Genomic DNA, 12,718 nt, shown 5'->3' on the forward strand with positions numbered 1-12,718 from the left:
TTCATCGACTGGAGGTGTTTGTGTGCTTCCTTCCTTCTTTCCCTCCTCCGCCCTAAACACACCTTTTCTCTCACTTTCATTTACTAAACATCTGCTGGTGCTGCCTCGCTTTTTTTCTTCTTCTGTCTCTCTGCATCTCTCGCCTGTCCCTGTGCATATGTTAATGGCGCTCCGGGCTATGTGTAGGTAAAGGCCAGAGACCATCTTTGCGGGCTCGGGTCTCAATGATAATGAGTGGCACACGGTGAGGGTAGTCCGGCGCGGCAAGAGCCTCAAGCTCACCGTGGACGACCTGCAGCCCGTTGAAGGTAACCACAACTTGTTTTTTTCCCCACCCTTGTTTAGCATATAGAAACACTTTCAATAACCACAAATCTATGAACTGTGCTAATTCCAATGGTGCAAAGACAATCTAATAATTCATGTTGTTTTTTACATACTAGATTGCTGTGAAACACGTTTTGTTATTACTGATTGGTGATGAAACAATATTTGCACCAAAACTGTTGTCACCCGGGCCAATATTAAATTCAGTGCATTTTTATTTGGTTAAGGGGTTTGTTGTTAGCTGGAAATGACACAGGACACAGGAAATGACACAGGACACAGGACACAGGAAATGACACAGGACAGTGGCAAGATACAATCAAATGTTTTGTAAAGATAGTACTTCGAGCTACGTATATGAAAATGTCATTATATTCTAAAGTACCACCTTAGAAAACTATATGAAAATATGTCATTATATTCTATATTCTAAACTTTTTTTTTCCAAGTCTCACCTTAAAAAACACTATGTATATAAAAAATATTTCATTATATTTTGTATTCTAAACTGTTTTTCCACAAAGTACCACCTTAAAAACAATATAAATGGAAATATTGCATTATATTTTAAACTTCTTTTTTTTTTACCTAGTACCACCTTAGAAAACACTATGTACCGGTATATGAAAATATTTAATTATATTCTGTATTCTAAACTTTTTTTTCCAGAAAGTACCACCTTAGAAAACGATGTATATGAAAATGTTTCATTTTTCCATATTCTAAACTTTTTTCACCAAGAACCACCTTAGAAAACTCTATGTATATGAAAATATTTCATTATTTCTATATTGTATACTTTTTTTTTTTACCAAGTACCACCTGAGAAAACACTATGTATATAAAAATATTTCATTATTTCTACATTCAAATTTTTTTTTTACCAAGTACCACCTTAGAAACCATGTATATGAAAATATTTCATTATTTCTATATTCTAAACTTTTTTTTTTTTACCAAGCACCACCTTAGAAAACACTGTATATGAAAATATTTCATTATTTCTATATTGTATACTTTTTTTTTTTTACCAAGCACCACCTTAGAAAACACTATGTATATGAAAATATTTCATTATATTCTGTATTCTAAACCTTTTTTTCCAGAAAGTACCACCTTAGAAAACGACGTATATGAAAATGTTTCATTTTTCTATATTCTAAACTTTTTTCACCAAGAAACACCTTAGAAAACTCTATGTATATGAAAATATTTCATTATTTCTATATTGTATACTTTTTTTTTTTACCAAGTACCACCTGAGAAAACACTGTGTATATAAAAATATTTCATTATTTCTACATTCAAATTTTTTTTTTTAGCAAGTACCACCTTAGAAACCACTATGTATATGAAAATATTTCATTATTTCTATATTCTAAACAATTTTTTTTTTTTAGCAAGTGCCACCTTAGAATCCACTATGTATATGAAAATATTTCATTATTTCTATATTGTATACTTTTTTTTAGCAAGTAGCACCTGAGAAAACACTATGTATATGAAAATGTATCATTATATTCTAAACTTTTTTTTTTTTTTACTAAGTACCACTTTAGAAACCCCTATGTATATGAAAATATTTCATTATAATTTTTTGTCTGATACTGTCACGGTATTATTGTGAGGACTTTGAAACGGAAATTCCGCGGTATCTACAATACCGTCACACCAGTAGTACTTACACAAGCTTAATACACGAGGCCCCTGGTCCTAAACTTTCTAAAAAATGTGGCCCCTAGAAAAACGTAGTAGAATATCTCCGCTCTCTTATTAAGTTACTAGGGTCCTTTAGTACAGGGGTGCCAAACTTGTTTTCATTGAGGGCCACATCGCAGTAATGGCTGCCTTCACAGGGCCACTTTTAAAAACTGTATTAAAATTATGCATGCGAGCAATAACCTGTGATTAATCAAAATTCAAATATATCTGATTTAAAAAAATACATCATTTGACAACACTGATATAAATGTGTACCAGTAATCACCTCATATTGTTACATTATTGCCTATGCACTTGATTATTCCATTTTTTTCATGTACAAACTAATGGATACATCCTACGTAAAGGTAACAAGCAAATATTCAACTGTTTATTTTTAGCTTTACTAACTTATTTTTTGTAATATTCTGTGTAATAATGTCATATTTGGCATGATTAGATAACGTTTAAAAGATACACACTTTTTCCTGTCAAAATCGAAATAATTATTTGCATTTAGTAGAAAAAATGAAGTATTTTATTAACACACACTTTTCCCAGGCTTTTGCGGGCCACGTACTATGATGTGGCGGGCCAGATCTGGCCCCCGGGCCTTGAGTTTGACACCTGCACTGCAAAAAGTCAGTGTTCAAAATAAGAAAAAAAAATGAGGGGTATTTTATTTTGAACTAAGCAAAATGATCTGCCAATAGAACAAGAACATTTGGCTTGTCAAGACTTTCCAAAACAAGTCAAATTAGCTAAAAATAGCTTAAAATAAGTATATTCTCACTAATAACAAGTGCACTTTTCTTGGTAGAAAAAAATGACACCTTTTAATAATAATAATAATAATAATAATAATAATAATAATGAGTTGCATTTGTTACGCACTTTACATTTGTTAAAATCTCAAAGTGCTACAAAGTATTACAAATAAAAATGGAAAGTAAGAATATATAATAAAAAAAATTAAAATAGAAATGAATCATGACACACACAAGATCAGGGGTGGGCAATTAATTTTTACCGGGGCCGCATGAGCAACCCGAGCACTGCTGGAGGGCCACATCGACAATATTTCAATTAAATGTTGCTCAATATTATTTTTTATATATACCGTAAGATAAATAATAATAATAATAATTAATAATAATAGTAATACTTCAACATAGTGTGTGTGTAACAGCATTCCATGACTAATATAAATAAATGAACATTAATAATAAATGACAGTAAAATAAGCACACGTATGACTGAGGAGTCATAGTGTAACTTTGTGTGGTGTTTGAGTTGTCCGACTTTTTGTGTGGCCATAAACGCACCAGTGGTTTAGTGCTATGCGTGTTGGTGACAGATGACAAGTTACTTTTGGCCTGGTTTGTACGGCAGAAAATGACTCGTTTTTCCAGATAGAAGTGTGAAAACTCATGTTTTTGGTGTGGTTATGTCCGAATATAAACAGTTTTGCTCAATAAAGTGATGGATATAATTCCTGTCCTCGAAGCATCTCGATAGACGTTACAATAATTGAACGGTGTTGACGAACACCGTTAGGGCCGCTTGTTGTCACTGTCACTCAAAGTTGCATTGCAAAATTACATAGAATAAATATGTTTATTTTGTTTAGAATTCAGATGGGATTTGATTTGGTGCGCGGCATATATTTGCTGCGCGCAGCGGACGCTTGAGCAGTGCGCAATTGCGCAGGCACGCACCTTAGAGGGAACGTTGCTTGGCAGTCCATGTCTTGTTGGAAACACGCCATTCTTCATCAACTTTTCTCTTTTTAGCGTCTCGGGTGTAAACCGTGCATCACTTGTCGCTGCGTGTGCACCTTCACTCGCAGGTTACACACGGACACACGCCCATAAATAATACTTTTCAAAATAAAAGCAGCACAGTTGTATTGCGCGCACGACATAGATACTTTTTTCAATTTATTTTGTAATTTATAATTGGCCTCACGCAGGTGGCTTTTTAGTCCCTTCTTAAAATGGTCGACCGACTGTGGTGCTCTAAGATGGTCGGGGAGAGCGTTCCAAAGTTCGGGAGCGGTCGAGCGGAAAGCCCGGCGGCCCATTGATTGTAGCTTTGTCCTGATGGCTTTGAGGAGGTTAGTGTTTGAGGAGCGGAGGCTGTGGGTAGGAGGTTGAGGGGAAACTAGGTCCTTGAGGTAGGAGGTTGAGGGGAAACTAGGTCCTTGAGGTAGGGGGTTGAGGGGAAACTAGGTCCTTGAGGTAGGGGGTTGAGGGGAAACTAGGTCCTTGAGGTAGGAGGTTGAGGGGAAACTAGGTCCTTGAGGTAGGAGGTTGAGGGAAACTAGGTCCTTGAGGTAGGAGGTTGAGGGAAACTAGGTCCTTGAGGTAGGAGGTTGAGGGGAAACTAGGTCCTTGAGGTAGGGGGTTGAGGGGAAACTAGGTCCTTGAGGTAGGAGGTTGAGGGAAACTAGGTCCTTGAGGTAGGAGGTTGAGGGGAAACTAGGTCCTTGAGGTAGGGGGTTGAGGGGAAACTAGGTCCTTCAGGTAGGAGGTTGAGGGGAAACTAGGTCCTTGAGGTAGGGGGTTGAGGGGAAACTTGGTCCTTGAGGTAGGAGGTTGAGGGGAAACTAGGTCCTTGAGGTAGGGGGTTGAGGGGAAACTAGGTCCTTGAGGTAGGAGGTTGAGGGGAAACTAGGTCCTTGAGGTAGGGGGTTGAGGGGAAACTAGGTCCTTGAGGTAGAGGGTTGAGGGGAAACTAGGTCCTTGAGGTAGGGGGTTGAGGGGAAACTAGGTCCTTGAGGTAGGAGGTTGAGGGGAAACTAGGTCCTTGAGGTAGGAGGTTGAGGGGAAACTAGGTCCTTGAGGTAGGACGTTGAGGGGAAACTAGGTCCTTGAGGTAGGAGGTTGAGGGGAAACTAGGTCCTTGAGGTAGGAGGTTGAGGGAAACTAGGTCCTTGAGGTAGGAGGTTGAGGGGAAACTAGGTCCTTGAGGTAGGGGGTTGAGGGGAAACTAGGTCCTTGAGGTTGAGGGGAAACTAGGTCCTTGAGGTAGGAGGTTGAGGGGGAACTAGGTCCTTGAGGTAGGAGGGGGCGTTGCCGTAGATCAGGGGTCACCAACCTTTTTGAAAGCAAGAGCTACTTCTTGGGTAGTGATTAATGTGAAGGGCTACCAGTTTGATACACACTTAAATAAATTGCCAGAAATAGCCAATTTGCTCAATTTACCTTTAACTCTATGTTATTATTAATAATTAAGGATATTTACACTTAATTGAACGGTTTAAAAGAGGAGAAAACACGAAAAAAATGACAATTAAATTTTGAAACATAGTTTATCTCCAATTTCGACTCTTTAAAATTCAAAATTCAACCGAAAAAAAGAAGAGAAAAACTAGCTAATTCAAATCTTTTTGAAAAAATTAAAAAAATAATTTATGGAACATCATTAGTAATTTTTCCTGATTAAGATTAATTTTAGAATTTTGATGACATGTTTTAAATAGGTTAAAATCCAATCTGCACTTTGTTAGAATATATAACAAATTGGACCAAGCTATATTTCTAACAAAGACAAATCATTATTTCTTCTAGATTTTCCAGAACAATTTTTTTGTTAAAGAAATTCAAAAGACTTTGAAATAAGATTTAAATTTGATTCTACAGATTTTCTAGATTTGCCAGAATAATTTTTTTGAATTTTAATCATAATAAGTTTGAAGAAATATTTCACAAATATTCTTCGTCGAAAAAACAGAAGCTAAAATGAAGAATTAAATTAAAATGTATTTATTATTCTTTACAATAAAAAATAAATTTACTTGAACATTGATTTAAATTGTCAGGAAAGAAGAGGAAGGAATTTAAAAGGTAAAAAGGTATATGTGTTTAAAAATCCTAAAATCATTTTTAAGGTTGTATTTTTTTCTCTAAAATTGTCTTTCTGAAAGTTATAAGAAGCAAAGTAAAAAAAATAATGAATTTATTTAAACAAGTGAAGACCAAGTCTTTTAAAATATTTTCTTGGATTTTCAAATTCTATTTGAGTTTTGTCTCTCTTAGAATTAAAAATGTCGAGCAAAGCGAGACCAGCTTGCTAGTAAATAAATACAATTTAAAAAATAGAGGCAGCTCACTCTTAAGTGCTGCTATTTGAGCTATTTTTAGAACAGGCCAGCGGGCTACTCATCTGGTCCTTACGGGCTACCTGGTGCCCGCGGGCACCGTGTTGGTGACCCCTGCCGTAGATGCATTGGTGAGTGAGCAGGTTGATCTTAAATTGGGTCCGGGATGCGATAGGGAGCCAGTGCTCAACATGTTGAAAAATATTCTTAAATGAAGTAAATGCTAGTGCCATTATCTTGACATAATGATATGCGCTCGGCATTACATTTCTTGAAACCAGCAAACTTATACTAAAACTAATTTATTGTTCTTAATGGAAAGGCAACAAGGCAAGTGCTTGTTACTCTCGGGGTCTCCTAGCCGCTCAGGCAAATCATATTGTCTAAAAATGCATTTTTCCATGGATAACATGACATCATCGCGCCAAGTGCGTGCTCTTTCAGTCAATTAGTGCGCATATATACAGCCCGGCCCCCGGTCACATTTTTTAGGGCCCGCACGGCCCATTGTCAAAGGAATCCCAAAGGGAGTCCTTTTGCAATGGGACGAAAGGACCTATTGAATTTGTAAGGTTTTATTATTTATTCTTTTTTCTTATTCTTCCGCCGCCACAATAGACTCTAATTTGACCCACTTAACATGCTTCAAAACTCACCATATTTGACACACACATCAGGACCTGCGAAAATTGCCATCTAATAAAAAACCAAACCCCAAAACACAAAATTGCGCTCCAGCGCCCCCTAGGAAAAAACAAAAACAAACTGCCTGTAACTCCCACTACAAAGGTCGTAGAGACATGAAACAAAAACCTCTATGTAGGTCTCACTTAGACCTACATTTCATAATTTAACATCCTCGGGCAAAAACCAACAGGAAGTTGGCAATTTCCCCTTCAAGACAAAAAATGACTAAAAACACAAATTTTTGCCTCTTTGACCTGTAATTTCACCCCCTTAAAATACTTCAAAACTCACCAAACTTTTCACACACATCAGGACTGGTGGAAATTGCGATCTAATAAAAACAAAAAACGAACCCCAAAACTCAAATTTGCGCTCTAGCGCAATTTTTGAATAAAACACAGACAAAACTGCTCCTCAGAGGAAAACACAGACAAAACTGCTTGTAACTTCCGGTAGGAACGTCTTAGAGACATGAAACAAAAACCTCTATGTAGTTCTCACTTAGACCTACATTTCATAATTTAACATCCTCGGGCAAAAACCAACAGGAACTTGGCAATTTCCCCTTCAAGACAAAAAATGACTAAAAACACAAATTTTTGCCTCTTTGACCTGTAATTTCACCCCCTTAAAATACTTCAAAACTCACCAAACTTTTCACACACATCAGGACTGGTGGAAATTGCGATCTAATAAAAAAAATAAAAAAAACCAAAACTCAAATTTGCGCTCTAGCGCAATTTTTGAATAAAACACAGACAAAACTGCTCCTCAGAGGAAAACACAGACAAAACTGCTTGTAACTTCCGGTAGGAACGTCTTAGAGACATGAAACAAAAACCTCTATGTAGGTCGCACTTAGACCTACATTTCATAGATTGACATCCTTCAGCAAAAATCAACAGGAAGTTTGCAATCTCCCCTTCAAAACTACATTTTTGTAAAAAACGGTCACCAAACATCAAACATTATCTCCTCTGAGCGCGTTTGTCCTTTCGGCTTCAAACTACTACAGGAGAGAGATTGAACCCTTCTGATTAAAAGTTGACGAAACAGTTTGGATAAGTGCTACGGTTTTGATTTTACGAGCCTTCAAAGAACCACTGCCCCGCAGCACCTAGGAAAAAAACACAGACACAACTTCCTCTAACTCCCAGTACGAATATCGTAGAGACATGAAAGAAAAACCTCTATGTAGGTCTGACTTAGAGCTAGATTTCATACACTGTCCACTTAGGACTAGCACCTGCCAAATATGCGGGCCCGACCAACGCTGCTTGCAGCTTTAATTTTAATTGTAATTTTGAAGAATTTATCTGAATGTGCATGAGCTATTTCTGTTCAAAATTGTTTAAAATGTCACATGTTAAAAAAAAAATTTTTTCATGCTTGAAATAAGAAATTGTTACTTTAAAAAAGTAGTATTGTACTTGTGAGTGTTGATGACACAACACTTGATATTCTAGTTTCAAGCATGTTTTACTCAATATAGCTCATCAAATCTCAGCAACAAGCTGTAATATCTTACTGACATCATTTAGGAGCAAAACCCTTAAAACAAGTAAAACACTAACATAAAATCTGCTTAGTGAGAAGAATGATCTTATCAGACAGAAAATAAGCAAACATCACCCTTATTTGACATATTTCATCTTACTTAGATTGCAGTTTTTGCAGTGTGTGCTTTAGTATGACGGTCTTTTGCCATTTACTTGTGTCATTTCCAGATCAACATTACAATTGAACTGACAAAAATGCACCTTAGCTGAAGAATATGAGGGCTTAGCTGACGTGGTTACCATTCGTCAAATGTACCCCCACCACCAGGTCAAATGGCGGGCGACCACACACAGCTGGAGTTCCACAATGTGGAGACGGGCATCGTGACCGAGAAGCGCTTCATGCCGGCCGTGCCCTCCAACTTCATCGGGCACCTGCAGGGTCTGGCGCTGAACGGCATGCCGTACATCGACCTGTGCAAGAACGGCGACATTGACTACTGCGAGCTCAACGCCGTCATCGGCTACAAGAGCATCGTGGCCGACCCCGTCACCTTCCGCTCGCGCTCCAGCTTCGTCACGCTGCCCACACTGCAGGCGTACTACTCCATGCACCTCTTCATGCAGTTCAAGACCACCTCGCCCGACGGACTCGTCCTCTTCAACCGAGGGGACGGCAATGACTTCATCGTGGTCGAGCTGGTTAAAGGGTGAGCTCGCCGTCGTCTTGGCGTCTTCTTCTTGTTGATCTTCTTCTCCCCTCGCTCTAGCTACCTTCACTACATCTCTGACCTGGGCAATGGAGCCCACCTAATCAAGGGCAACTCCAACAGTCCCTTGAATGACAATCACTGGCACAACGTGCACATTTCCCGGGACACCAACAACCTTCACACGGTCAAGATCGACACCAAAGTCACCACGCAGACGACCATGGGCGCCAAGAATCTCGACTTGAAGGGTAAGCAGCATTTTATTGACCTCCTCGGTCATTGAGACTCTTTCTGGAAAGAACACCGGTCGCAGTTTTGTTTGGATTGCATTCAATGCCAAGGAAGTCAGCCAATCAGCTCACAGACAGGTGCGCTGATTGCCGGTGAATGATTGCAGATGGCAGCTGCTGCAGGGCGGAGACGCGCCCGGGGTGTGTCCCGAGGTGCGACAAGCAGAGCGCAAACATGTTGCACCCTGGCCGTGACACTGTTACTTCGTGAGCACAATAACCCAAATAATCTGGTTATGGTGATGGTGTTATTTTACACCGAACATAATTACAGTTTCTCATCACAGAATGTCCTAAATGGAGTAGGAAGAAGCACCGCTTATTTAATCCCACCCATTTTCCTGTCATGGCAATTACTAACATATTTGTCGCTACATATTCTGTAACTCAATAAATACATAAACAAATAGACAATTTAGTATGTAAATAGTTGTTAAATACATAAATAACAATAATTAAAATTAAGTAATTTATGGTTCACGTTATAAGATTACCTCCTTTTTACTTAGATTCAAGATGTTTATCAGAATTCTTCTTCTTTGTACTTTGTAAACACTTTGAACAGTTTTTTAACTGGATCATATTAATACATTGTTTAATTTCTTTGCTTTATCCATTCCAAAATGTAATCCCACATACTGATATGCTAAAAGTCTTAAGTGTTGAACGTGCGTACATATGTTTTATATTATATTTTTCTCTAAGGGTATATATTTCTTTTGTTGGGAAGAATTGTTGTTCATTCTTTGGTACACTACCGTTCAAAAGTTTGGGGTCACCCAAACAATTTTGTAGAATAGCCTTCATTTCTAAGAACAAGAATAGACTGTGGAGTTCCAGATGAAAGTTCTCTTTTTCTGGCCATTTTGAGCGTTTAATTGAGCCCACAAATGTGATGCTCCAGAAAGTCAATCTGCTCAAAGGAAGGTCAGTTTTGTAGCTTCTGTAACGAGCTAAAGTGTTTTCAGATGTGTGAACATGATTGCACAAGGGTTTTCTAATCATCAATTAGCCTTCTGAGCCAATGAGCAAACACATTGTACCATTAGAACACTGGAGTGATAGTTGCTGGAAATGGGCCTCTATACACCTATGTAGATATTGCACCAAAAAGCAGACATTTGCAGCTAGAATAGTCATTTACCACATTAGCAATGTATGGAGTGTATTTCTGTAAAGTTAAGACTAGTTTAAAGTTATCTTAATTGAAAAGTACAGTGCTTTTCCTTCAAAAATAAGGACATTTACATGTGACCCCAAACTTTTGAACGCTAGTGTATATATTTATTTTGTTGGGAAGAATTGTTGTTCATTCTTTGGTATGTTACCTTACATATGTATGGTAAAATGTGTTACCGTATCTTGCGTTTCTATGTGTGTGTGTGTGTGTGTGTGTGTGTGTGTGTGTGTGTGTGTGTGTGTGTGTGTGTGTGTGTGTGTGTGTGTGTGTGTGTGTGTGTGTGTGTGTGTGTGTGTGTGTGTGTGTGTGTGTGTGTGTGTGTGTGTGTGTGTGTGTGTGTGTGTGTGTGTGTGTGTGTGTGTGTGTGTGTGTGTGCCATTGGCCCCGCAGAGACAAAGATAGTAGATGACTGACAAAAGTGTTCACTTTCTTTCATTCCGCTAGAGATAACTCAGTAACCAGCAACTGTGTATCTAACTCTTAGGAAATGTCCGAAATGGATCATTTCAACTACATGACCTTACGTTTATGTGACAAGCATCAATTCCTGTGTGTGTACACTTGAGGCCCCGCCTCCACGCACAGAGACAGAGACAGTAGATGACTGTCAAGAGGCTTTTATTCCATTTATTTCATTCTGCTACAGATAGCTCAAAAAGTTAGGGGCCCCTTTTCGATTCAACTTTCAGGAAATGTTAGAAATGGGATAAAGAACAAGTGATTACATTTTGGGGGTGATACAGATCACTGTCTGGAGGTAGAGCCTGGCAGATGTCTGAGCTCTCCAAGTGCTTTTCTCCTTGTCATTGTAGTCTAGACATACATCGAAATTACAGCGGCAGCTCTGCAAGAGAAGAGTATCAAATAGCATGTACCATAAAAGAAAGAACCAAAATAAATATATGCACAAATGACGGAAAACTGTAAACAAACTGCTGCGGGTTCAAAAATGATTTTCATTGCCCATCCTCCTCCAAAGTCACAAGTGTATGTGCACTAGTTTGCGATACGACTTGGCGACAACCGCTAATGTTGACATTAGTCAGCCAGTACGAGAGCGTCGACATAAACGTGTATTTGTGAGCCCCGTTGAGAGTTCGTGAGCAAATCCATTCCACAATTAAAGGCCTACTGAAATTTTTTTTTTTTATTTAAACGGGGATAGCAGATCCATTCTATGTGTCATACTTGATCATTTCGCGATATTGCCATATTTTTGCTGAAAGGATTTAGTAGAGAACATCGGCGATAAAGTTTGCAACTTTTGCTCGCTGATAAAAAAAGCCTTGCCTGTAGCGGAAGTAGCGTGACGACACAGGTTGAAAGGCTCCTCACATTTCCCCGTTGTTTACACCAGCAGCGAGAGCGATTCGGGCCGAGAAAACGACGATTACCCCATTAATTTGAGCGAGGATGAAAGATTGGTGGATGAGGAACGTGAGAGTGAAGGACTAGAGTGCAGTGCAGGACGCATCTTTTTTCACTTTGACCGTAACTTAGGTACAAGCTGGCTCATTGGATTCCACACTTTCTCCTTTTTCTATTGTGGATCACGGATTTGTATTTTAAACCACCTGGGATACTATATCCTCTTGAAAAATAGAGTCGAGCACGCGAAATGGACATTCACAGTGACTTTTATCTCCACGACAATACATCGGTGAAGCTCTTTAGCTATGGAGCTAACGTGATAGCACATCGGGCTTAAATGCAGATAGAAACAAAATAAACAAACCCCTGACTGGAAGGATAGACAGAAGATCAACAATACTATTAAACCATGGACATGTAAATACACGGTTAATTATTTCCAGCTTGGCGAAGCTTAACAATGCTGTTGCTAACGACGCCGTTGAAGCTAACTTAGCAACGGGACCTCACAGAGCTATGCTAAAAACATTAGCTATCCACCTGCGCCAGCCAGCCCTCATCTGCTCATCAACACCCGTGCTCACCTGCGTTCCAGCGATCGACGGAGCGACGATCATAGATGCGGTCGGCGGCCCGGAGACGGAGGAAGTCAAGGTGAGGTCGCCGGCTAGCGCATCTGCTATCCATCTCAAAGTCCTCCTGGTTGTGTTGCTGTAGTCCGCCGCTAATACACCGATCCCACCTACAACTTTCTTCTTTGCAGTCTCCATTGTTCATTAAACAAATTGCAAAAGATTCACCAACACAGATGTCCAGAATACTGTGGAATTTTGAGATGAAAACAGAGC

The 12,718-nt window shown here is 38.9% G+C and overlaps 1 protein-coding gene across 11 annotated transcripts in view; it reads left to right on the forward strand.

Annotated features, from left to right (window-relative positions):
* Positions 1–12,718, forward strand: part of LOC133655338 (neurexin-1a) — a 237,824-nt gene that overhangs the window by 180,547 nt on the left and 44,559 nt on the right. For 10 of the 11 annotated variants that reach the window (XM_062055385.1, XM_062055383.1, XM_062055377.1 and 7 more), the window contains 2 exons: positions 8,645–9,026; positions 9,087–9,277. In XM_062055385.1, the coding sequence (XP_061911369.1) occupies positions 8,645–9,026; positions 9,087–9,277 (573 nt within the window). Of the gene's footprint in view, positions 1–192; positions 309–8,644; positions 9,027–9,086; positions 9,278–12,718 lie in introns of all 11 variants that reach the window. The other variant, XM_062055388.1, reaches the window with a different exon arrangement.

Source organism: Entelurus aequoreus, linkage group LG08 (assembly GCF_033978785.1).
Source record: "Entelurus aequoreus isolate RoL-2023_Sb linkage group LG08, RoL_Eaeq_v1.1, whole genome shotgun sequence".
NCBI lineage: Eukaryota > Metazoa > Chordata > Actinopteri > Syngnathiformes > Syngnathidae > Entelurus > Entelurus aequoreus.